Source organism: Gobio gobio (assembly GCF_949357685.1).
Source record: "Gobio gobio genome assembly, chromosome: 10".
Taxonomy (NCBI): Eukaryota; Metazoa; Chordata; class Actinopteri; order Cypriniformes; family Gobionidae; genus Gobio; species Gobio gobio.
The window spans coordinates 20,432,498-20,460,475 of NC_137116.1; the positions used below are offsets into that span (position 1 = coordinate 20,432,498).

At 40.2% G+C, this 27,978-nt stretch overlaps 1 protein-coding gene across 1 annotated transcript in view; it reads left to right on the forward strand.

Annotated features, from left to right (window-relative positions):
* Nucleotides 1-27,978, forward strand: part of mtor (mechanistic target of rapamycin kinase) — a 479,149-nt gene that overhangs the window by 365,028 nt on the left and 86,143 nt on the right. Inside the window, exons 38-40 of the mRNA XM_079827620.1 lie at nt 3,793-3,910; nt 26,224-26,421; nt 26,908-27,008. Coding sequence (XP_079683746.1) covers nt 3,793-3,910; nt 26,224-26,421; nt 26,908-27,008 — 417 coding nt within the window. The remainder of the gene's footprint in view (nt 1-3,792; nt 3,911-26,223; nt 26,422-26,907; nt 27,009-27,978) is intronic.

Here is a 27,978-nt window from a genome sequence, read left to right on the forward strand (position 1 = left end):
GACCACCAGCTCCTTGGTCTTGCTGACGTTGAGGGAGAGGTTGTGCTCCTGACACCACCGTGTCAGAGTGTGCACCTCCTCTCTGTAGGCCGTTTCATCATTGTCAGTGATGAGACCTACCACCGTCGTATCGTCAGCAAACTTGATGATGGTGTTGGAGCTGTGGGTTGCCACACAGTCATGTGTGTACAGGGAGTACAGGAGTGGGCTGAGAACACAGCCCTGAGGGGCTCCAGTGTTGAGAGTCAGTGGTGAGGAGATGTTACTGCCCATTCTGACCACCTGGCGTCTGTTTGACAGGAAGTCCAGGATCCAGCTGCATAAAGAGCTGTTTAAGCCGAGAGCCCGGAGTTTAATGTCAAGTATGGAGGGCACAATGGTGTTGAATGCTGAGCTGTAGTCTACAAACAGCATTCTCACATATGTGTTCCTCTTTTCCAGGTGGGAGAGAGCAGTGTGAATTGTTGATGAAATGGCATCATCAGTGGAGCGGTTTGTGCGGTATGCAAACTGCAGTGGGTCCAATGAGGGGGGGAGAACAGAGCAGATGTGGTCTCTGACTAGTCTCTCAAAGCATTTGCTGATGATGGGGGTCAGAGCAACAGGACGCCAGTCGTTTAAGCAGAGTGTTTTTGACTGCTTAGGTACAGGAACAATGGTGGACGTTTTGAAGCATGTGGGGACCACAGACAGGGAGAGGGACAGGTTAAAAATGTCCGTGAAAACTCCAGCCAGTTGGCGCGCGCACGCTCTGATGACGCGGCCGGGAATCCCGTCTGGACCCGCAGCTTTACGGACGTTCACCCGCCGGAAGGATCGGGTTACATCCGCTTCAGATACGGAGAGTGAACTAACCTCTGTATCTTCAGCCGCGAGCTCTCTCTCCGCGAGGGCGGTGTTAGTTCCCTCAAAGCGAGCATAAAAGGTGTTGAGCTCGTCCGGGAGAGAGGCAGCGGTGTTCACGGTGGAGTTTGAGTTCCCTTTATAGTCTGTGATGATGTTAATTCCCCTCCACATGCTTCTGGAGTCGGTGGTGTTGAACTGTCCTTCAATCTTGTCCCTGTACTGGCGTTTTGCTGCTTTGATTGTTTTCCGGAGGGCATAACTTGCTTGTTTGTGCTCCTCCGCATTACCGGAGTTAAAGGTGAGGGACTGCGCATTGAGTGCCGCGCGAACATCCCCATTTATCCACGGCTTCTGGTTTGGGTACAGCCGAATTGTTTTGGTCGGAACAACGTCATCTACGCACTTCCTGATGAAACACGTTACGCTATCAGCGTAGACCTCGATGTCGTCATCAGAGGCCGACCGGAACATCTCCCAGTCCGCGTGATCAAAACAGTCCTGTAGCATAGAGTCCGATTGGTCCGACCAGCACTGGATGGTTCTGAGGGCGGGTGCTTCCTGTTTCAGTCTCTGCCTGTAAGCGGGCAAAAGTAGAATGGACGCGTGATCTGATTTGCCGAATGGTGGGCGAGGGAGGGACTTGTAACCCTCCTTGAAGGGGGAGTAGCAGTGGTCTAAAACACGGTTCCCTCGCGTGTTGATGCTAACATGTTGGTGGTATTTGGGTGCGATGCGCTTGAAGTTGGCTTTGTTAAAGTCCCCGGTCACAATAAACGCAGCCTCAGGATGCGCGGTTTCCTGCTCACTCACTGACCTATACAGTTCCTTTAGTGCCCGGTCTGTGTCGGCTTGTGGGGGAATATACACCGCTGTGATGATGACCGCGGTGAATTCCCTCGGTAGCCAGAATGGTCGGCACAGAACCATGAGAAATTCCAGATCAGGAGAGCAGAAAGACTTGATAGAATGTACGTTCCTCTGATCACACCAGGATCGGTTGATCATAAAACACACACCCCCGCCTTTGCTTTTCCCGGAGAGATCTTTTTCTCTGTCCATCCGATGCACGGAGAACCCCGTGGTTTCGATGGCTGAGTCTGGAATCTCAGCGGACATCCAAGTTTCTGTAAGGCAGATAATGCAGCAGTCCCTCGTGTCTCGTTGGAAAGAGATCCGCGCTCTCAGCTCGCAGAGTTTATTGTCCAGAGACTGAACATTTGCCAGTAAAATACAGTCGATCCCAGTGGGTTAATGCAGTTATCCCACTGGGGGCAGTCGTGGCCTAATGGTTAGAGAGTCGGACTTGTAACCGGAAGGTTGCGGGTTCGAGTCTCAGGTCCGGCAGGAATTGTCGGTGGGGGGAGTGAATAACCAGTCCTCTCTTCCACCCTCAATACCACGACTGAGGTAAGGAACCTTAAGTAAGGCACCGAACCCCCAACTGCTCCCTGCCTCTGCAATATGGCTGCCCACTGCTCTGTATGTGTGCACTTGGATGGGTTAAATGCAGAGCATGAATTGGGTCACCGTACTTGGCCACATGTCACTTCACTGATCCGCTGCTTTTGTGCTGAATTATCACTTTAAAAATGTATTCTTCCATTGATTTCTGAAGATGTTCTGAAAACAACTACTACAGTCTCTGGAAAGGTCCATATTTTTTATATATTTTAAATGTATTATTTGAATTGGTGTTTAACTTGGTGACTGCAACACATACACAACATAAACAAACTGGTAATGAGTGAGTCGCTTTATTTTACCTCAGAAGTACATCTTAAAGCACACAGTGCAAGTAGTCAACTCAGGCCAGAACAAATTATGTTATAAATAAATTGTTTTAACAACAGTTGATGAGCTTTAAACTCTGAGGAAGTTTCCTGGCAGTCTGGGCTCCTTTCCTACTCAGCCAAATTCCGTCCTTTGAAAGCATTGCCAGATCAGGCACCTTACCACATAATAACACCTAATGTATGAATGAAGCTTTTAGTGGGATACTTTCCCTACTTTCTTGGTAGTTTAGGCTACCAGGGAACCTCGGGAACCTCAGAGTTGTGATTGATGATCAGTTAATCTTCACTGACCACATTACTGCAACAGCCTGGTCCTGCAGATTTAAGTTATACAACCTTAGAAATATTAGACCCTTCCTATCAGAGCAGGCCATACAACTCCTGGTCCAAGCTCTTGTTCTCTCCAGACTGGACTACTGTAATGCTCTTCTAGCGGGCCTTCCGGCATGCAGTATCAAACCCTTGCAACTGATCCAGAATGCAGCGGTGAGGGTGGTCTTCAACGAGCCGAAGAAAGTGCATGTCACGCCTCTCTTCATCAGTTTGCACTGGCTGCCAATAGCCACTCGCATCAATTTCAAGGCACTGGTGCTTGCCTACAAACCACAAGCTCTGCACCAGTATACCTAAACTCGCTTGTTCAGACTTACGCACCCTCCAGAAGCTTGCATTCTGCAAGTGAACAACGCCTCGTAGTGCCACCACAAAGAGGCACAAAATCACTCTCATGGACCTTTTCCTGGACCGGTCCCACCTGGTGGAATGACCTGCCTATCTCAATTCGAGCAGCCAAGTTTGTAGCTATTTTCAAAAAACATCTAAAGAGACAGAGATTTTCCAGCAGCACCTGACCAATTAAGACTGGCACTTAACTATTCTATTAGTTTTTCTTTTTGTTTATGTTATGTTATGTTATGTAAAAAAATGTATTTGTACTCCGCTAGACTAACTGAGACTTGTTACAGCACTTGCACGCTGTTCCCCCTTGTTTGTCTGATTGCTTCTATTGCTCTCCTCATTTGTAAGTCGCTTTGGATAAAAGCATCTGCTAAATGATTAAATGTAAATGTTAGGCGAGATTATTTGTATAGTGTTAACTGGAAATACACAGGACATTTTCCACATTTTTCTTATGGGTTTGTCCTCTGTGCAGGTGTTTTCTGAAGCTGGGGGAGTGGCAGCTCAGCCTTCAGGGTATCAATGAGAGTACCATCCCTAAAGTGTTACAATATTACAGTCACTCAACAGAGCATGATCGCAATTGGTACAAGGTATGTTAACCTCAAAAACTTTAAATGTATGTGGATAAATCTCATTAAACCTGTCAAGAGCATGTCGATGTTGTCACCCCAAAAGGTTGCATAAGTAATTCAGCAAACACAATTGCAAATATAGCTGCAAGCAGCCATTATCGGGGCCAAGCGCAAAGAAGAAGACAAGACATGCCAAAATGGCTGGCAATGTCAGATCAACTGCAGCAATGAGCAATTAAAGACCTATTAAGGTGATTTTAGGCAAAATAGCTGTAAAATGATAAATACAGTCAATAATAATGATTTAATGATTTATCACTTTCAACCAATAGGTGGCACAGTTACAATGACACATGCAAAGATTGGTGTCAATATCAAAGCAGGGTGTCAATATAGTGTCAATATGTCATTGCAGAGATATAGCCTCAAGAGGCCTTTTCATTATAAGTATGGACCACATGGCGGTGCTGTTTTGAAACCTTTTAAAGGGGTGGTAAAACACATTCTTTTGAAGGCTTGACTGTGTTTGTGGGGTGCACTGTAACATGTGTTCATGCTTCGTTTAAAAAAAAATTGCCTTATTTTTCATATATTTGACCTTTATTCTACACTGCTCTGTCCCTCCTTGTAAAACGGTCTGATGCTTTCCGGGTTGTATGAAGCCAGTCCCTCAAAAATACGCGATGGGCTCAGATTGGTTAGCTGGCCCAGTGTGTTGTGATTCGCTAAACGCCTAGTGCACGTATGTCGGAAACGTCACGTCCCTTACCGGAGGCTGTGCTTTGGTCAGTGTTAGAAACAACGGCGTCAATAAAACCATACCAATCTGAGCCCGAATCAGACCCAGAACATTTGAGTGAAGATGATCGAGCAGAACCTGTTCAGTCCTCAAGAGTAAAGACTGCGGATCTATAATGATCGCTACTGAATGGCACTTTAACTTTTGTATTTTTAGAACGATTATAGCCAAATATCTGTCGCAAGAACTAACCCAAAACAAACACTAAGCACTGGCTTTAACTAGTAAGTTAGCCAAATCACACACAGAACCATGTTTAGCATGCCTGTAGATAAACAATACATAAAAGCTCTAATCAAAGAATCATTTACACTAATGTCAGGTTCGCTGTTGAGATTTTAACGTTAGTGCTTGTAACGTTAGGTGTTCGTCGGATAACGTTAAGTATGAATGAGCATTTAACAGACTGGTTTGCAGAACAGCGTTGTCATCTGTTTACTTCCTTGCTACAACCTATTACAGGAAAACACATCGATGAAAAATAAATCAGACTTACAGGTTGTGGCCCGTGAACAGCTTCTGTTTGTAAATCCAGCTTTCAGGACAAGCCGTTGTGCATATCCTGTATTGAACTCGCGAAGTTTGTGGAAGTTTGTGTTGTCCTCCGTGAAATGTGCAGCGCGCGCGTCGTGCATCCACGCACCGGCAGTGTTTTTTTCACGCAGCTGACGTTGTGCAAATCTGGCTTTGAAATCGCGAAGACGGTGGATGTTTTCCTCTGTTAGATGTGCTGCAGGGAGCCCTGCGCGCGCCTGATTCCCCGCTGACTCAAACACACGTGCATATAACATGTTTTATGTTAAACGCTCTGCAACGCACCCCCGTCCCAAGGAAGGCTGAACAGAGCAAGTACCCCAGACCTGCAATCCGGATGAAAATAACAGCGTTTCCTCGGCATCGCGGCAACAACACTCCAGCCTACTATACCACAACAGCGCCGCGATACAAAATGGCCTCACCCCCCCTTATTTAATATTCTCGGAAGAGGGGTTTATGTAAATATTGAGCCTGTTGATGTCACCAACCCTGGAGGAATGTGTAGTCGCCTACTGGCCGTTTGCTGTAGTTCTTAGAAACTGATTTCTTTAAAAGCAAATATCTCCCTTTGCTTTAAACTTTGAACGTTGTAACTTTGCAGATGTTGTTTATGCTCAAGCAGCAACATTACACGTTAGCTAAAGTTAGAATAGTGAAATCGTGGTTTACCACCCCTTTAAGTAGCTTAAAGGCAGGGCTCGACATTAAGCATGTTCACATGCTTGTCCTTCGGACAAGTAAATCTGTCATCTACTTGTCCGAGTAAAAAATGTGCTTGTCCGGAAAAAATAAATAAAAAATTGTGTGTTGTAAATAAAATTTATTCTGAAGCAATATTCTCACCAGTGTTCAATCAGCTTTGACATATGCATATTTGTGATATTTTTACCTTTTAAAAAGGGCATTTTCCCCTAATCTTATTAAATATAGGCTATGATTCAGATTTCCTTTTATATTCTTAAACTGGATCAATAAATTAAATTAGAAGACGACACTGGCTGTTACCAGTCAAATGAAATAATTTACATTGAAAAATTACAACTGCATTAAATAATGTTTTGAGATTGTTTTAAATATTTTTTGAATATACAAATAAGAAATGTTGGAAAGATGAAACTAAACCACCAGTAGGTGGCAGCAGGTGACCGTCTTAATGAGTGAGTCATTGAGTCGACAACACGTTGTTGTTGTGACACTCGTTCTGCTGTGATCTTTGTTTGGAACTATTTTCGCTGCTGAAATAGAACAAAAACACTCAATATTGCATCAAAATGTAAGTGACGTAATGTTAATAATTGTTTATGGAGCTGTCATTTGAAATCAGTGTCCTTTTTAGTCGTGATGTTATTCAGGAAAACAGCACTCTTGGTAATGTGACATTGCAACTGTATCATGTTATAAATATAAATAAACTCCACATTTCTAAATTTTTACGGCAGTGTGTTAACTGAGTTTCTCTGTGTGAGCGGTGCACATATGTTTCGATTTCTCCTCGAGAGGCTGTGCGAGCGTCAACAGTGCAATGTTAGTTACCGTCAGTTCATTATACATTATTATCATTCATTGTCAATCGCCACTTACAGTAATGAATGCAGAATCATTCTTGCATTTGGGTGATTCCCTAGTTATTTTTGTTAATGACGTTTTATCAGCCTACTTGTTCGTCGGGCAAGTAAAATTCTCTTTCACTTGCCCCTTCAAAAAATCCACTTGTCCCGGACAAGCGTTAATGTCGAGCCCTGCTTAAAGGCATGGTGCTGATGGCACAAACCAAGTTTCTTAATGATACACCAATTCATTTGTAAAGCATAGCATTTATATCATAATTCTGCATTGTAGTCAAAGAACAAAACATGAAATTTCCAATTATAGCGCCACCAAGAGGCACAATCCTACAATTTTTTGTATGTGTCCTCGGAGTGAGCCCATACATGTGTGTGTCAATTTTGGTGAAAATATCTCATTTAGTTTTGGAGTTATAGACATTTATATGAAAAAACATGTAAAAAATGACCTGACTTTGATTGGATTTTACTACCCCTTACTATCAATATTTTGACATTTGGGCATTAGTATATAGCTATCGACCTATGTTTCCGAACTTCTGAAGCTGGTTTCGTCTCAATGTGACTAGCGGTTTTGAAGATATCAGCTAATGTTTTTTAAGCGCTAAATTGCAACGCTGCACAGACCATATGCCGTAACCTGGCAAATCTTGTTTTGTTGGACTCTGCAAGGATTCAGGAGACAAAAAAAGTGACTCCCATGAAAATAAGTCAATCTTACCCAAAGTTATAAGCATTTGAAAAAAAATGTATCCACTAGGTGGCGCTGTTTCGAAACTTCTCAGGCTACTTCAGGATATCGTGCTGATGACCCATACCGAGTTTCGCAACAATCCGTTCATGCGTTCATAAAATACAGCATTTTAGCATATAATTCAAAATGGCCGATATGGTAAAATTGGATATCAAACGACTCGGCATACCGTCCTGAATCTAACAAGACCACTTATGATTTTTGGACACACAGTTCAGAAGTTATACGCAAAAATAGCCATTTTTCGTATCTCCGGACCAGTAGGTGGCGCTGTGCCGAAACGCTGCATGTTGCCTCAAGTCATGCTTGTGATGACATGTACCAAGTTTGGTTTGAATACAATAAAGCGTTGCGGAGATATTGCCTTAACTGCGTTTTTGCAAGCGTTACGTAAAATTTGTTTGCGTGTTTATCGAAAACGATTTGACAAATCCACTTGAATTCCATGTTTTTTTGTCAGCATGGTCTGAAGATGATCTGGTTCAATTTTCGTGAAAATCGGATGAACCGTCTTGGACGAGTTCGCAAAAGTAGGTTTATCAGAAAATTCAAAATGGCGGGAAAATTTTAATGACGTCATATGGTGCAATCGAATCGTATTGAGCCAAGGAATCAGAGGAAAAGCCCTTATGGTTCAAAAGTTATTAGCATAAACATGAGTCAAATTTTGGACAGGTGGTGGCGCTAGAGGGATTGAGTTAGAGACTCCAAATTTGCTATGCTGACACTTCAGACTGTCCTCTATTAGTGTGCCAAATTTCATAACTTTCCCGCAAACGGTTCTATGGGCTGCCATAGACTCCCATGGCGGAAGAAGAAGAAGAAGAAGAATAGGAACGCTAATGAAATGTAACGCTTGAAAATATTCAATCTGCTATCACAAACTATCCATCATTTGAAAGCTAAAACACTCAAGATTCATGTTCTGAAATTGTTTTTGCAATAAATACACCAGAGAGGAAAGGGTTAAATGAAATGCTAAAGGACCGGCCATGTAAACATTAGCATAATATTAGCGGTACTCATCTTTCATCTACTGTCGTTCAGATCAGATCGGACGAATCCAATAAACACCCGCATACATGTTCGTGTAAGGGTCCACTCTTCAAAATGCATTCCACTTTTTAATCCAAAACAACAAAAAAATAGGGGAAAAACAAAAAATCCTCCGTTGTTTGCAAGAGAGTTTTGAGTTAGCATAATCAATCATGTCCATTCTCAATGAAATATCTATTCTAATCCGTTTCTGGCAAACTCCCCCTGCAAGAATAGTCTCTTCCCCATAATATAAACCCTCCCTCGTCTCTTTCCTTCAATCAGAGTCTCTCCTCTGATGCATCATCTAGAGCAGGGATTCCCAAAGTGTGGTACGCGCACCCCCAGGGGTACGTGAGCTGCCACCAGGGGGTGCGCAAGAGGAAAAATGTAATGGTGGTCTGTTTTTTTAATGGGATTTTCCATACAAAAAAAAAAAAAAGAACAGTAAACATTTCCTTTGTAATCGCTTTTATTTTAAATAAAAAAAATATATAATTTATTAGTTTTTGATAGAAACGTAGAAGAAGACAGCTGCTGTCTTCTTCTACGCACTTCTCTTCTTTTATGCACTGCAGGCTAGGCTATATGTGTGCCAACTCGTTTCATTCATTCCATATATATATATTATAAATATGCTTAACTGGCTGAAATCAGGGAAACTGTCAAGTGGGACGTCTTATGATAAAGTTGTCAGTTGTTAGAAATCGAGCGTTTGAAGCGAAATAGACTCGCCTTCAATGCGCTCCAGGAGAAATATGTCATAAAACACCACTCTGCCTCTTTTCATTTTCATTAAAAATATATATTAAACATTTGATAACCATACAAATGTGGTCCAGGCAACTCCTACATTATCTTCCCTGTACAGTATATTTAAATATCCTTAAAAAATAAAGTTATGAAACTTCTCTTTGCCCTCAGTCAAAACGATTTGGCAGACAACAAATTATAGATTCATGACACCAAAGATCGCCCGTTAGATCTACACAAGATGAACCACTACAGGACATCACAGCCGACAGCAGAAGGACTGGCCGAGGAAAGGCTGCTCTCACTGAGGTTATGAGCGGTGATTACCCGGTGATCGCCTGGATCTCACAACTCCAAAAACACAAGATAATTTTTTTTAAATAGGTGCTCTCTTTATAAATAAACCACAGATTTGAGCTTTAAACAACCACATTCTCACCTGAAAAAGTCTTAAAACTACGTTTTGTGACACAATAGTAGTATTTTTAAATTATGCAGGGTTTCACATCACGTCACTTTACCACGTGACAGCAGCGAGCAGGCTCCTGATTGGTTAACGCTGCGCGAATTGACGCCAAAGTTACATTTTTTCAACTCGGGCTTCAGACGCGAATTTGCTTCAAACGCGTGAATGCACAAAAAGCACCAATCGCGTGTAACGTGCGTATCGCGCAAGACTCTCAATTCTCGTCCAATTCGCGTCATTCGTGCGAACTGGACCCGCGAATGAGGCCAGGGTCTCCGCGGGGTTGTAAAAGGTAGTAAATGAAATTAGCCAAAATTAAGGACATTAAAAAGTAGTAAATGTCATCTGACGAGGTATTAAATTTTCGAGCCCAATTTTTTTTAGACAAATTTTCAATTTGTGTTAAGTACAGGCCTTTTTTTTTTCTCTAAAATTTGCTTGGATTTATGTATATGTTGAGAGTAGGACCTGCGCGATATCATGTGAGGTGGTGTTCAAGTGCGCGCGCGCTGAAACAAACTGGGTACCCGGCTGGCTTGCTGCCAAGCATGTACGCGAGCTCGCTTCCATTCAGTAAGTAAAGCATGGGGAAATGCAAGTTTTCGGACCTCTGGCTGGAGGACTCACGATTTAAAGACTGGCTTAGGCCAGTAGTTTGCAACAGCCGCGAGGCTTATTGCCACGTTTGCAAGAGGACAATTAATATAACCTGGGTGGGGGTGAATGGCATCAAATCGCATATGTAATCATATAACAGCCACCAAGCTAGGATGCGCGGACGTTGCGAGCAGCTTCCCATATCAATGTTCTGCGCTACGGATGCATCAACAACCTCAACCTCCACTGATTTGCCCTCAACCCCGACTGCTCTCCCGATTCAAACCACTGCAGTCAGCAGTAGCCTAACATTAGTCCTAGCAGCATCATCAACAGGTTCGTGACAGACGTCAGACAGCAGACGCTATGCCCTATCACCACTGCTACTTTGCGAGCTGAGGTGCTGTGGTGGTGTTTAGACCTTGCAACTAAACACCACTCTTTATATTTGAGCGATGGCATTGAAGAGCTGTTTCGATATATGCAAATTGCTTAAAGCTGGGCATAGGCTACACTGTGCGATTTCAGCAAGGTTATCTACTCACACTGTACGAGTAGATCGCATGCGATCTAAAGCCAAAGCTCACGGTTTATGTGCTCACACCATGGCTCACACTGTGCGGATCGTCGAGCGGCTTGTCTGCTCACTGTACTAGTGAAATATGCGCGAAAAACCTATAACAGAGAGATAGCCTATCAAATGCATCAGCTATCGATATCAAGAGGATTTAGCATTTACAATTTATGTATATAAATTATTATTATTATTATTAGGGTAGGCCTACTTTTATTATTAAATTGATATTACATTTAATTCGCCCCCGTGACAATTTCATAATGCATCAATGCATAACCGACGCTGCATAATAAAAGAATAGATAGATTAGCTTACTCCTCATAATTTAAATACATTTTGCCCAATTAAACAAGGAATTAAAATTGTTTAAAATAATTAAAATGATTATCAGTCTATAATATGTCAGAACACTACAATAATATCAGTATTATCAGAAAGTAAGAGCAGCTTTATTTCAAAAACAACTTGATTAACACGAAATGGGCCTATACTTCTCTTCTAATTTGTTTCACAATATGGGCCACAAGAGAAATATTAAGAATATAAATTCAGACTAGGCTATACGTTATCAGCATATGTTAAAGCAGATTTATATAAATAAAGAGATATCTCTTGTCTCTGTGAGAATGTGCGCCGAAAGCTTGTCAGATTTTACTTTCACTTTCTGTAGTGAATAATTGACTAGGTTTGAGAGTTTACCGACTCTCGCGCACATTGCGTTTTTGTGTGATATCCACTGACTCGCCTTCATGATTTAAAACGAAAAAGAAAAAAAATCTATATTGCGCCGTGAAAATTGCTCTCGTTTCCCTCTGTACACTGCACGAACTATGAAGAAGATGTCTCCTTCCTCTTCTGTCTTTATTTCTATTCTCATCTCTGTGGGTTGTTGATGTTAAGTTATAATGACCTCGTTACATTGTGATGCAATTAGTTATTCCATTTGGAAAGAGATTTAATTTACGCTACTATAGTTGCAGCTTGAAATCGCGCTGGTATTAAAAAATATTTTTAAGGTATTAAAAAAGGTAGTAAAAGGTATTAAATTCAACTTAAGAAGTTCTGTATATACCCTGGAGGCGGATTCGCGTCCTTCGCGCCACGCAAAACGCGCCTTCCGCGCCGCGGGACCTCCAGACGCCCGTCAACGCGCCTTTCCATTGACTTAACATTGAAATCACTCGCGCCAGACGCTCTATTCGGGTTTGGTGTGAACGCAGCATAACGCGGCTGAAAATAACCGTGCTTTCTGTTACTGAGCCTGTGTCTGTCACTCGTCTTCTTAAAAGTGGAAGTTTGTTTGAGCTTTGTTGCATTATATTGAAACTTTGTTGATGTTGTTATTGTCATGCGTGTTCTGGTTATTTGCGCATGATTAAACATGAGTCTTTATATGGCGATAAAACAAAGCTTTGTTGCGTTTTTTTGTTTTGTTTTTTGAATTGGGGATTGGCGGTGCGCCAACCCGGTTGGGACATAGAAGGGGGTGCGCAGGAAAAAAAGTTTGAAACAAAGGTTTGATTGATGAACTTATTAACCAATCAAAAGGCATTATTTTGCGCAGTTTATGTAAGTAGGATTTGGTGAATACTACTAGTGCTTAGGCTTTCATAACACCGGCGCGCGCTTCCCAAGGCGCCTGCCAGTGTTCGGGGCAGAAACTGCAGTGGAGCACGCAGACTCTGACACTTCTTATCAACTAAATTAGTTTTTTACACTTTGTAATTTCTGTAAATAGTTGCTTTAGTTTTTCAGTAACTGTTTATCCATTATAATAAGCAGTTTATTGCAGTTTATTGCAGATTTATTTGAATGAAAAACTACTCTTTACAATTGCAAATGTTCTGAAATAAATGGCCTTTTTGAAAGGACGCCTAGTCTTTTCTTGACATAAAAGCTTACAGAAGATTCATTACTGAGAGAATCATCCTCATATTTGAATCATGACATGATTAGACATTCAGTTTTATATTTAAGTTATTTTCAGGCTCTTAACATTAAATTATCATATTTTTTTCCCTAAGTGATGGGAATTTGGTTAATGTTATTTTATTTCAGTAAATGTTTATTTCAAGTAACAAAAAATGTTTTTTCATGGTTTTTGTTTTAGTTAACCTTTTCATTAAGCTTAAATTGATCTCCAGAGGCTTTTTAAAAAAGAAAACAAACTTTATGAGGCCTTTTTTTTTCCTAAAATTCTAAAATTCACCCATCATATTTGGTCAAAACGTCAAATAATAATTCAAATTAAAGCTGCGAGCAGCGATAACGAGCCCAAACCGGTGGCACCGCCACCCCGCTGGCATCAGCTTAACTGTGCATTGCAGGAAATCGGCATTTAAAATGGGAAAACATAAAAGGACTATGTCAAAGTCATCTGAATTCACCACATTAACTGCAGAAGTTGGTGCTGCTATGACCACGAACCACAACAGCCACATCTATGAGATCAATTAAATTGTATTCATTCATTTCATGTCAGATGATGTCAAATGTCAATTTCAAATGAGTTCAGAATATCGTACTAATGCTGATGTTGTATTATCCGAACACTTTTCATCATGTGTTTTTGACCTACCTTAGCTACCGTTTGTTCACCAATCTCATGCACCAAAAAGTGTGCTTTCATTTCAATATGGGTGGTAGCCAATAAAAAAATGTTAATAAAAAAAAATTATAAATGGAGCCAAATCACAGAAACTGCAACAATGATTTTAATATCAGTGTCAGGTAAGTGTAAGATGCGTGTCTAAATTTTATGGAAGTTTATTACAAACAGACACTTGTAGAAAATCATGTGAATATATATTTTTTAAGAAATTTGAATATCAGTAAATAATTAATTTAAAGACATATGTGTCAAAAGGGATCTTTGCAAACACAGCACATGACCTTCTGTAAAGCACAAGTATACAAAACACACACGCATTCCTCTGTTAAAGAAAGAGTACTGTCTGAATGAGTACGATATCACAGAAGTCAGGTGATAAGTAGGGATGGAACGATTACCGGTTTCATGATAAACCACGATAAAATGTACTGACGGTTAGTAATATCGTTTAAATAATATCAGTCAGGTGCGCGCAACGCTGTTTTTGAAAGAGAAGAAATGGCAGAAGGCAGTGAAAGCACTCGGGGGATTGTTCAGCCTTCTAAAAGGACCAAATCTGAGGTGTGGTCATATTTTGGCTTTTACAAAAGTCCTGAGGGAAACTTAATCGAAGATGGTCACCCTGTCTGCAGAACATGCCAGAAGAGAGTTGCTGTAATAGGGGGGAACACTTCACATCTGCGAACGCAAGGCAAGTGGACTTTGACCTCAATACCAAAACTACGTCTGGTATTACTTACACTCACACTAGCCACTTTGGCAGTTGAACTTACACTATAGTCTTCTCAAAAGCCATCTGTTATAATCGCGTTGCGCATTACTAACCACACCTGTTTCTAATAATCAGAGGCGTTCAGATTAGCCGGTGTTTTGTTCAGAGTGCGTTCTCACTGAAATCTGCGATCAAAACGTGCGATGTACGCAGGAGATTCATTCATCATACAGCGATTGACTGTTTTTGTTCTATTTCAGCAGTGAAAATAGTTTCAAACAAACACAGCATAACCACAGCGCATCTGATTTGACTGGCATAAAGTTGGCTTGACGTTCGAGATTCGCGAATTTAGGGACCGTCTCTAAAGTTACACACAAGATTTGTATACACGTTTCTAACTTCAATTAGCCTGGAAAAACCCAGACAACTTCCGGCAAATTTAGATTTGCTCTGCAAGTAGTCTGGCAAAGACCCCATTCAAACCCATTTCTAATCCCTAGAAATCGCGGCACCAATCAGAAACGTTGGGGCGGGCTTTACACGATGACGACAGCACAGCGACGTTGAAGCAGATTTGCCGCGAATCAGCTATCGCGTCTGTTTTAAGCGATTTAAACTTTTCCTTTCCGTTAAAACCCGAGCAAAGAACAACACTCAAAGCCTTCATATCTAAAAAAGATGTTATCGCTGTCTTACCGACTGGATTCGGCAAAAGTCTGATACCAGCTTGGCCCTTTGGTGGCTAAACGAATGGGTCTTAGCGAGAGCCCTCTGGTAGTGTTAATGTTTTACAAAATATAGTTTTAAGTCCTTTTCAGGCGAGAATGTAGTTGTTTAAAGCTCAAATCTGTGGTTTATTTATAAAGAGAGCGCCTTTTTTAAAATGTGATCTGCCGTTTTCGGAGTTGTGAGCTTCAGTGGTTCAGCGGCGCTCAATCGCTCAACCCCACCGAGAGGCCCCTTTCCTCGGCCAGTCCTTCTGCCGTCTGCCGCTGGCTCTGATGTCTCTGTAGTGGCTAAACATAAGATATGATTCGTCTCGTCAAAGATCAGCCGTTAGATCTACACAAGACGAGACGGTTTAACCACTACAGAGACATCAGAGCCAGCGGCAGACGGCAGAAGGACTGGCCGAGGAAAGGCGCCTCTCGTGGGGTTAATGATCGATTGAGCACCGCTGAACCACTGGAGCTCACAACTCCGAAGACGGCAGATCAAATTTTAAAAAAGGCGCTCTCTTTATAAATAAACCACATATTTGAGCTTTAAACAACTACATTCACGCCTGAAAAGGACTTAAAACTATATTTTGTAAAACATTAACACTACCAGAGGGCTCTCGCAAAGACCCATTCGTTTAGCCACCAAAGGGCCAAGCTGGTATCAGACTTTTGCCGAATCCAGTCGGTAAGACAGCGATAACATCTTTTTTAGATATGAAGGCTTCGAGTGTTGTTCTTTGCTCGGGTTTTAACGAAAAGGAAAAGTTTAAATCGCTTAAAACAGACGCGATAGCTGATTCGAACGAGTGATGCTCCACGTACAAATCTGCTTCAATGTCGCTGCGCTGTCGTCATTGTGTAAAGCCCGCCCCAACGTTTCTAATTGGTGCCGCGATTTCTAGGGTTTAGAAATGGGTTTGAATGGGGTCTTTGCCAGACTACTAAAGCATGCCTCTCCGGTCTGGCTCTGTGTGTGTGTAGCGGGGGATGGGAGGGTGTCAGCTAAATCATGCCTCTCTGGCTCTGTGTGTGTGTGTGTGTGTGTGTGTGTGTGTGTGTGTGTGTGTGTGTGTGTGTGTGTGTGTGTGTGTGTGTGTGTGTGTGTGTGTGTGTGTGTGTGTGTGTGTGTGTGTGTGTGTGTGTGTGTGTGTGTGTGTGTGTGTGTGTGTGTGTGTGTGTGTGTGTGTGTGTGTGTGTGTGTGTGTGTGTGTGTGTGTGTGTGTGTGTGTGTGTGTGTGTGTGTGTGTGTGTGTGTGTGTGTGTGTGTGTGTGTGTGTGTGTGTGTGAGAGAGAGAGGGGATGGCTGCAGCTGCTGTGACCTATGAAATCTTATGACATGAAATAGTTATTTTACATTTAACGGATACAAATTCATATTGCAGCAAATGATAACTTCACATTTGTAATTAAACTATGACACTTTATCACCATTCGGATAGGACTAATTTTCTAAATGACATTTGAGTTACAATTCCTATCACATCTGTAATTTCATGTACTCATTCAGACAGTACTTTTTTTTTTAAAACAGAGGACTTTGATTGTATTTTCTATACATGTGCTTTAAAGAAGGTCATGTGCGGTGTTTGCAAAGATCACTTTTGACACATTTGTCTTTAAATTCATTATTTACTGACATAGTTAAAATTTATTTAAAATTAAATAAAAAAAATAAAAAAAAATCACATGATTTTCTAAAAGTGGCTGTTTATAATAAACTTCCATAAAATTTAGACACGCATCTTACTCTTACCTGACACTGATATTAAAATATTTTTTGCGGTTTCTGTGATTTGGCTCCATTTATTCATTTTGTAATCAACATTTCTTTATTGGATACCACCCGTATTAAAATGAAAGCAAACGTTTTGGTGCATAAGACAAACAAAACCAACGGTAGCTAAGGTAGGTCAAAACGCATGAAGGTAAGTGTTAGGATAATACACCATCAGCATTCGATCTGTATTCTGCACTCATTTGAAAATGACATTTGACATCATCTGACATGAAATTAATTAATTAAATTGATCTCATAGATGTGGCTGTTGTGGTTTGTGGTCATAGCAGCACCAACTGCTGCAGTTAATAGGGTGAATTCAGATGACTTTGACATAGTCCTTTTTTGTTTGCACATTTTAAATGCCTGTTGCCTGCCGTGCACAGTTAAGCTGATGCCACCGGGGTGGCGGTGTCACCGGCTTGGGCCCGTCATCGCTGCTCGCAGCTTTAATTTTTTACTTTTTTTCATACCTCTCTGGCACTTTTGGGGCCCTTAACGTGCTCAAAAACGTGCTTGAAACTTTGCACACGCGTCAGAATGCGCGGCCATCAGAGCCGTGCTGAAGCGGGTACCCGGGTGTGGCAGGGGGGCTCGACAGCGCCCCCTTAAGTGGGGTCTGAAAACTTGGTCCATATATCAAACACACTTGCACGTACATGTATGAAACTCGGTACACATATAGAACTCATCGGGCCGAACAACTTTCGTGCTCATAGTTGTGCGTCAGCCCAACAGGAAGTGAGCTATTATGGGTTGTTCGGAAAACGCATGCTCTGGAATTTGATATACTCCTAGGCCATTGTTCCAATCAGCGACAAACTCGTCAGCATTAAGACAAGACACTGAGGATGCTAAATGCGAGCGGCTTTTTGATATCTTGAACGGTTTGGCCGTGGCAAAGAAACAAATTTATGGCGAGAAATGGGAAACAGGAAGTGTGTTATAACTTCTGCATACATTGACTAATTTGGATGAACGTCAGCTGTGTGTTCGTTGTAAGAGGCCGATCACATGGATATGACTTTCAAAAATGCTTTGAATCACTGTCTTATTTTCACCCGATTTACTTAAAACTTCATCAGTATCAGTGTTTCCCCTAGAATTTTTTCCAGCAGTGGTGCTGTTACGTGCCGGAGGTTGTTACCAAGCCGCTCGTCGGGGGGGTCCGGGGGCATGCACCTCCGGAATAAATAAAAAATTAAAATAAACCATGATTTCTGGCAAGTTTTGTGGATAGAAATAGACATTTTGAACATTAAAATCCAAATTAAGCTTTTCATTAGTTTAAAAGGTGACTATCTTATAGCCTATTTTACTTCAATACCTGCAGGGACGTGCAGAAAGTTCCTAAGGGGCAAGGGCTCAAATGTAAGAAAGGGGCAATAACCCAACAAAAAACCCCATATTGTTTGGATACTATTTTATGTTTTTGCAAAAAGTCTCATGCTTATCAAGCCTGCATTTATTTAATCAAAAATACCAGAAAAAACAGTAGCCTAATATTGGGAAATATTATTACATGATGTTTTTTTTTTTTACCTTAAGTTTTTATTAATCAAATATATTGTTGTTTTGATTCACATTATGGCTCAATCGTCACCAAGTTTATTAGATGCTGCCCCTTTAAGACGCAGATCTAAAATCATTCTCCCTTTTACGCCCATTTAAGCTAAACTGTGTTTAAGTGAATACTCTCCAAGCCTGTCATTTTGACATATAGGCTATTTTGTTGTGTATTTGATGGTTTAGTCGCGCACACGAAGCATATGTGCAATTCGGTCCGTTTCGCAGCGTGCGTACACACACACACACACACACACACACACACACACACACACACACACGCCTGCCTTGAACTTGGAAACAGCGTCTATTGCGCGGATTATTGTGCTTTTCATTTAATCAAACACGTTCTGCAATTTAGCCAAAGCGGAGAGTGCATTTGCCAACAATCACGGATTGTGCTGAGTCTGACGTTAAATGCATGTTTGAGGAGAAATGACAGCGCGCGCTGTGAAGGGAAGGAAGTTGTGCTAGACGATGCGCGAGCATAGTTTATAATAGTTTTACCTCATATCTTCTTTTTTTAATCCTTGGAAGTGAAAAAAAGATTAATATCACAGCCCTGTGATATTGTGAAAGTGTAAGCAGACTACATTTTTGTTTAGTTCTCTGGCCATCGTCAATCTCTCTCTCTCTCCTTTACAGTGTGTAAGTGAATGTCGTGATATTACTGATCATGTGAAGATTTTGCAGTGGCGCTGAAAATCCAGCGGCGGCGCTGCGCCGCTGTGAATACATTGTAGGGGAAACACTGAGTATAATGTCAACATGGCAGATAGAGACGTATGAATGAATTCCTGAAATTGTAAATACTGTTGCCATGGCAACGTGTCAAAGTTGAATAATCTTTTTGGGTGTTTTTGAGACTCTTAGCATGCTTGAAACTCAACACACACATCAGAGATGTCAGTCAGTAGACATGGGCAAAGCCTCAGAAACGGGCATGGTGGAGGGGCTCAGTAGCGCCACCTTTTGACAAAAGTGTGTGTGTGTTGGGGGGGGGGGGGTTAGTTTTATCTACAGTCACCAAACTCGGTACATATATTGAGCCGGACAACTTTCTAATTTACAGTCATTAGCTCCGACCAACAGGAAGTCAGATATTTTGGTTTAAATTTGATTTTTTTGGATAAATCAGGCTCTGAGTTTTTACGTTCTTCTCGTAGGCAATTTGTTCAATCTCCACCAAACTCGGTCAACATGAAACAAAGATACGGAAGATGCTAAAATGTGAACGGATATTGGATATCTCAAATGGTGCTGCTATAGCGAGGGATTAAATAAGGACAAAAAAGGGAAACAGAAATGACTTCATATCTTGTAAAATCATTGCTTGATTTAAATTAAATTAAGATTGTATATATGGTAATTGAACCTGTATTAATTTAAAATAAATGTAGTATTTTTCAGATCAATATATTTATTTATTTAAAATATTTCATCTAAATCTAAACTCTGTGCTTCTCTCTGTGCCCTCCCCTCAATGAACAGAAGATGTCAGTGTTGTTATTTTTGAAAATCTCTCTATGCCTCTGTGTGTGTGTGTGGAGGAGGGGGATGGGTGTTTGTCAACTAAAGCATGCCTCTCTCTGCCTCTGGCTGTGTGTGTGTGCGCGTGGATATGTGTGTGTGTGTCTGTGTGTTGGGGGGTGGCTGCAGCTGCTGTGACCTATGACATCCTATGACATGAAATAGTTATTTTACATTTTATGGATTTAAAATCATATTGCAGCAAATGATAACTTCACATCAGAAATTAAACTATGACACTATATCACTATTCGGACAGGACTAATTTTCTAAATGACATTTGAGTTACAATTCTAGGGATGAAACGGTATGGAAATTTCACATCACGATTATAGTGACCCAAATTATCACGGTTATCAATATTATCACGGTTTTTTCAAATGAGATGAAAGTGTTCAAAAAGAACAGATGCACACACTTAAAACATTTCAACATGTTTTATATTTGAAAATCAACAAACAACAAATAAATCAAGCAGCTCTATGCACTTTTTTAAGCTAGACTCTATTCTGTGGGATCTCCTTCCTTATAATGACCGTCGTCAATAGCAACGCATAATGCATAAATAATAATAATTTGGTGTAAATATAATCTCTAATATTATCTCTGTAAATATATTCTCAAGCAATATTGTCATCAGTGTTCTATCAGACACATTTAAATCTAGCATATTTTGTGTACGAGCCCAAACAGTATCCTAGTGAAATAATGCATATCCATATTTTCATATGATTTGACAGTTTATTTTATTAAATATAAAAAATCCAAAAGGTGTGCATATAGGCCTACCTGACACCTAGATGAACACTTTACAGCTGGTTTTATGACTGTAAGTCATTTTCTTTAAATGCTATTGAAGTTTAGCCTGGTTAAAACCAGACCATTCTCAGTAGTAACTGAGTTATGGTTTGACAAAGCTTCATAGACCAATCATTTCCAAAGGGGCGTAAATATAATCTATAATTTGTTCCTAGACAGATCGTTTTGTCTGAGGGCAAAGTGAAGTTTCATTACTTTATATTTTTAAGATATTAAACTTTACCGTTGTAGTCTCCTAGCGCTGACTTTGACTAAATTGCTTTATTTATTGTATAGCTTCTTATACCTTTTACTTATACTTTTATAATTGCTATTGATGATCACACATAAACTGACATTTAACAAAAAGAGACTGGGTTGTGTTTTGTGTCATATTTAATGTATTTACAGTGATAATCATAGCCTATATTATGCCTATATTATGTGTGTGTGTTTTTTAAAATGTAAACGAAAAGAGGCTGGGTTTTTTTATTTCGTTTTGTTATAAACATGCATTAAAGATAATATGCATTGCCTGCACTACATAGGGCCTATATACTGAGTGATACTGTCAAGAACGCTGCTTGTCCATTAGCAGAGTAGGCGGACTAGTGTCCTCCCGTCCTCCGGAGTTCATTCTCCAGAGTCAAACTTGGTAAGTCACGGACGCAAGTCAGAAGTTCACGTACGAAATATGTCATAAAACACCACTGCCTCATTTCATAAAAAAATTAAATAAAAATTAAACATAATAATAGCCACACGAATGTGGTTCAGGCAACGCGTAGCTAGGCCTACATTGATTATCTTATATATTTATAATAAAACGAAGTATAAAACACCCTGCCTCTTTTCGTTTACATTTTAAAAATAATATATTAAACATTAATATGTGGTTTAGGTAAGGTGACCAGATTTCTGAAATGGAAACCGGGGACATTTCCTATTTGAGAACACAAGTACAGACAAGAACGCATATTGAGAAACGGCCAGCTGATAATCTCAGCTGTTTCTCCGTCACTCTGCATACGTCATCTCCCTCATCGCTCTGATTGGTTTAAGGTCTATCCAATTGCGCCGAGAGGCATTTGAGCGACGCCCGTTGGTGACGCCCCTTTGGAAATGATTTGTCTATGAAGCTTTGCCAGACCATAACTCAGTTACTACTGAGAATGGTCTGGTTTTAACCAGGCTAATGCTTTAGCTGACACCCGCCCATCCCCCGCTCCACACACACAAACAGCAGGAGGCAAAGAGACAGAGAGAGAGGCAGGTTATATCTCTATTCAAAACTCAGTGCTGCCAGCTTTTGGTGAATGAGGGGAGTGCAGACTTAGAGAGAGGGGAGATTCAAAATAAATATTTTAAAGCTACACTGTGTGATATTTTCCCCCATCTAGTGGTGAAAAGATAAATGACCATCCAGTGAATTTTAGTTTCTGTTCCTCTCAATTCCGATTTCGTTTCAACTCCTACGGTGGCCGATTTAGTCCAAGATTAACATGGCTTCCAGTTCGACCTCGTCCACATTCGACACGGTGCCTGTGGGATATTCTGTGCGCAGTGGGATGGTTGGAACTCAACTGGCCTAATTATTCGGCTAGAAAGAACTGCAGCTAATCCAGAGTGAACTTTGATGATAGTAATGTTTATTCAGTCATCCAATTGCAAGGCATAAACAGGTTTGCGTGGATATGTACATAAATGTGGTTTCTGTGAGAGAACAAATAAGGATGGTAAATATACATACACAGTTAAGAACTGTATAACTATACTTATAAGTTACATTTGTATAATGTAACCGTAAACCAGAGCTTATTGTACCATATATAGGCGCTAAATGCAGCTGCATTAAAAGGAGCGGAGCTGCCGCTGCTGCTGCTAGCAAGCGGTGTCCGGTTACAAAAGTGTGTGCGCCGCTTTAACGTTAGCACTGCAGTGCGCTCTGTATAACAGTTGTTAATATGCCGATCAGACCTGATACATATTTCCATCAACATACATTACAAGCAAATATTTTCTAAAAATGAATAAACATTGTTGATAACAAAATAACTGAATGATTATTCAAATAGGTGAGCATTACGCTATTGTATGTTGACACAAAAATACTTCTGAGGTGACATCAACTGAATTACGCGATGACACACTCTGAAACACATCTACAATGACAATAACTATTATTACTTACGGAGTTATTAACGCACAGAAATACCACACAAGAAAAAACTGACTTTTGAGGAATAAACAAGCCAGGAAAACTCCGTATAACTCTGTTACTGGACGCTGCTGAGATGAAAACTCTCTGTACATGCACCAGACAAGTCTGAACAAGTTGACGCGCATATGCGCGAGGCAGAGAATTTTGTACAGTGCCATCGAGTATTAAAACCGGTTAAAACCGGCGAAGCTTGAATTTACGGGTATGTCCCTCTTTGGCTAATGTACTTTCAAGATGGAGGGGCAACATGGCGACCACCGTTAGATCCCATTACCTTATGTATTTTCAATGGCATATTATAAACTTACGAGAATACTTTATTACTTGAAAGAAGTAAATATACATTAATGAGCACATATATTTTTGAAAGAACTAAGTGTTTTTAGCTAAGAATAGACTAAAAAGGTGACACAGTGTAGCTTTAAAGAAATAAATATGTTAATCTGAAAAAAAGTACATTCATTTTAAAATTCATTCAGGGTCAATAACCAAACATCCATCATATTTTTTTTTAAATCAAACAATGATTAACTGTACATTCTATCCCCCTACACTAGCCCTAAACCTACCCATCACAGGAAACATTCTGCATTTTTGCATTTTTAATAAAGCATTGTTCAGTATGTTTTTTAAGCTATTTGATTTACGGGGACACATGAAATGTCTTCATAAACCATGATTATGTTGTAATACCAGTGTAATACCACACCGTAAGCACACACAGAGAGAGAGAGAGAGAGAGAGAGAGAGAGAGAGAGAGAGAGAGAGAGAGAAGCAGAGAGAAAGAGAGATTCAAAAATAACAAAACACTACAAGCTTTAGTTGATAGAGGGGAGGGCACACAGAGAGCCAAAAACAGCATCAGTATTTAAAATATCAGGAATCCATTCGTATGTCTATATCTGCCATGTTTTGTCATTATACTGATGAAGTTTGAAGTAAATCGGGTAAAAATAAGACAGTAATTTAAAGCAGTTTTGAAAGTGACACACTTCCTGCTGTCAGTTGGTGGCCACACACACAAACTGCACACACACACACACACACACACACACACACACACACACACACACACAAACCCCTTAAAGCTATTTGGTTTATGGGACACAGGAAATGTCCTCATAAACCATGTTTACGTTGTAATATGTAGTATATTTTAAAGCTATTTGGTTACATTAAAATAAAACATTGTTTAGTATGTTTTTAAACACACACACACACACACACACACACACACACACACACAGGGACACAGGAAATGTCCTCATAAACCATGATTACGTTGTAATACCAGTGTAATACCCATGTCATTATACAAATTTGTGTCCTCATAAATCACATAAACAAGCACACACACACACACACACACACAAAGAGAGAGTGGCAGAGAGAAAGAGAGATGGAATGTTTTTTTTATCCTGTTTCAAAACTAACACAGTGCTGCCATCTTCTGTTCATTGAGGGGAGGGCAGTACACACAGACACAGAATAGATTATTCAAATAAATATTTTAAATAAATAAATAAATACATATATTGATCTGAAAAATAGTAAAGTCATTTTAAATTAGTCCAAGTTCAATTACCGAACATACAATCTTAATTTAATTGAAATCAAAATATGATTTTACAAGATATGAGATCATTTCCGTTCCCTTTTTTTGTTCTTATTTAATCTCTCGCCATGGCAACACCGTTTGAGATATCCAATATCCGTTTGCATTTTAGCATGTTCCGTATCTTTGTTTCATGTTGACCGAGTTTGGTGGAGATTGAATAAATCGCCTACGAGGAGAACGTAAAAACTCAAAGCCTGATTTAAATTCATTGCTTCGCCACGGCCAAACCATTTGAGATTTTAAAAATCCACAGGCAATTTAGCATCCTCAGTGTCTTGACTTAAAGGGGCTAAATGCGTTTTTCTGAAATTTAAACTCGCGACTGACACCTGTGGCCAAAAAACAGAACTGCTCTTATTTTCTGCTCGCTCTCACAGCGGTGGTGACGTCACATCCGCAGACAGCGCGGGGAAAAAACGACCCGACAGAAAATAGGAAAAATAGGATACAGGCTTATATGTGCACCCACTGTGAGCGGACAAGGTGTCAGTATGCTCATCAGGAGATGTTTGAGTCATAAATGGTAAAATAAAAAGGCTATTGTTACGTTTATTTTGGGGAAAAAGTTGCATATAGCCCCTTTAATGCTGACCTAGTTTGGCACTGATTGGGTGAATCGCCTAGGACGTTAGCCTGTTAAGTGTTTTCCTCATCTTTATAACGAGGACACATAAAGCGTCTTATAGGCAGAATAACGCTCACGGTGACGTTGACCGTTTTGGCAGAATACTGCCATCTAGTGGCAACAGGTTTTCTTAGACAGCTGTGTGTGTGGATCGTGCAAGGCCAAACTGGCGAAATGAAAGTCTCAAAATCCAAATGAATCAAATAGGGTCGACTCCCAAACGAGTCAATGAATGTTTTGTATTCACAACTATGTCTCTATTTGTACAAAATCGCTGCACATTCATGTAATTCTGTATTTTGCTCACACAAGTTAAAAGGCATTTGTTTGTGGATTGTAAAAAATGTCTGCAACATTTATCAAGTTCATGGATAATTGTGTGTGCATTTATTACATTTTGAGTCTAAAATCATCCCATACTTCTTTAGTGACATTGTTGATTTCGTGGTCTAAAAACAAAAATACAGCGCCGTCGACGGCTACCATAACCGAACGAAGCTTGTTGATGGCCGTGCTCTTGCTCTCGCTCTGGTTGATGTGCGCATGCGCTCATCCGGGAGAAGTGCCCATACAAGCAATTCCGCCTTTTATGAAGTCATACAGGGCCATACTGGAAAAAAACTTTCCGAAACACATTCGAAATCCAGAAGAAAAATAACAACCCCCCAAAACAAAGAAAAGTGAAACACTTAAAATAACCTGGCTGCACAAGTGTGCACACCCCTCGACTATTACTTGTTTTAATTACTTTTTGCCTTTAATACAACTGCCAATCTTTTTTAATAAAAGTCTCTCAACTCATCACACTTTTTTCCCTCTCCTTGCAAAAGAGCTTCAGATCTCCTGTGTACATCCTTTTTCAAGTCTTTCACTAAGTTTTATTTATTGGATACAGCTCGCTGTTGTTTATCCTGCAGCTGTCTCTTTGCAGTTGACAATTGTTTTCACATGATTGAAAAAAGCATACTAACAACTAAACTGTTCAGTAAAGTTATTTGTATTTGGATCTGTAATTGTTGTTTTCAATTTTGTCAAAAACTGAGATGAAATATATTGCCTCTCCAGGCCTGGCACGCTTGGGCAGTAATGAACTTTGAGGCCGTGCTTCACTACAAGCACCAGAACCAGGGCCGGGATGAGAAGAAAAAACTACGACACGCAAGCGGTGCCAGTGCCAACAGCGAAGCTAGTAACAGTGACAGTGAGGCAGACAGCACAGAGCACAGTCCTGTACCCTCCCCTGGACAGAAGAAAGTCAATGAGGTGAGGAACAAACCAAAACCAGACATCAACATTGGAGTATTATTACAAGCTTGTGTGCAAAGCTTCTCCAATATTCGCCTCTACTGCATTTCCAAACCAGTTGTAAACAATTTTCTAAAACAAGTAAACAAGTCTAAAACAAGGAAACAAGTTTAAACAATACAATAGATTTGGCAGCTTTCATCTTACAATGTGTTTATCATGCCATATGAACAAATCTACAGACCATTGCTATTAACAAGTTATCAACAGTTTAAAACCCAGAATTTCATGGAAAGTAAAAGAATGTTTATCAACAGACATTTGGGCAAATAAAAAGCAAATGCATTGACATTCTTTCCCAAGAGCTTGAAGTCAGAAACAAAAAAGTTAACACATGCAACACATAAAAGTGTATGCGACGGAAATAACACAGATTTACATATGAAATGTATGTTGGCATTCATGTAATGTTTATGGTTGAATTCTATGTTTTTTATGTTGCAGGATTTGTCCAAGACTCTCCTTCTGTATACAGTACCTGCAGTGCAAGGATTCTTCAGATCTATCTCACTCTCACGTGGAAATAACTTGCAGGACACACTGAGGTAAGTCAGCACTGTAGTAGTCTAAGCCAGGGGTTTTCAAACTTTATGATGTCACGGACCCCCAAATATGATGAACCTTTATGAGGAACCCCCTTCCTAAAATCCATTTTTAATTTTTACGTATGAAAAAACATTTAAACTGTTAGATAAATAGTAAGTGTGACATTATAAATACAACATATTGTTTCCCAACTTAAATTGGCTATTTAATGTTGGATGTATTAACCCGAAGAAGAACATTTTCTATTAAAAATTATTTGTATAAGCAACTTTTACAATAAATGTATGTAAGCAGCTTACGTACTGTGTTAAGAATCCTGCCTTACAACCCCAGTGAGTGAGATAAAGTGAGAAAAACTCACTAAAGATACAAAGCAAACGTATACAATTCTGGAAAGTACGTATACGGCAAGAAAGGAGAGAAACATTTACAAATGAAACCGTTAGAATATTCGGTAGACTTTATCCATTTTTGCTTTGTCTTTTGATTCTCTGAAATTTTCTGGGAACCACTTAGAACCTTCTGGAGGACCCCTGAGGGGCCCTGGACCCCAGTTTTAAAACCCCTGGTCTAAGAGACAATACACTATATTTCTGTTTATAATATGTACATTTCTGAGTCTGTTTAGAGGCTGCAATATTATTTTGAATTGTGCTGAAATAAATGCCATATTAATACTCATTAATATGAGTTCCCCTAGCCTTTCTATGGTCACCCAGGGGTTAGAAATTGTGATAGGCATAAACCAAGCTCTGGGTATCCTGCTCTGCCTTTGAGAAAATGAAAGCTCAGATGGGCCAATCTGGAATCTTCCCTATATGTCGTCATATGGGGAAAGGTTACCTCCCCTTTCTCTGCTTTGCCCGCCCAGAGAATTTGAGGGAAATGGATTCAGTTTATTTTTTACATTTAATTCAGTCGCAATGTCAGCACAGGCTTTACAAACAGACTTGTGCGATATGGATTCGA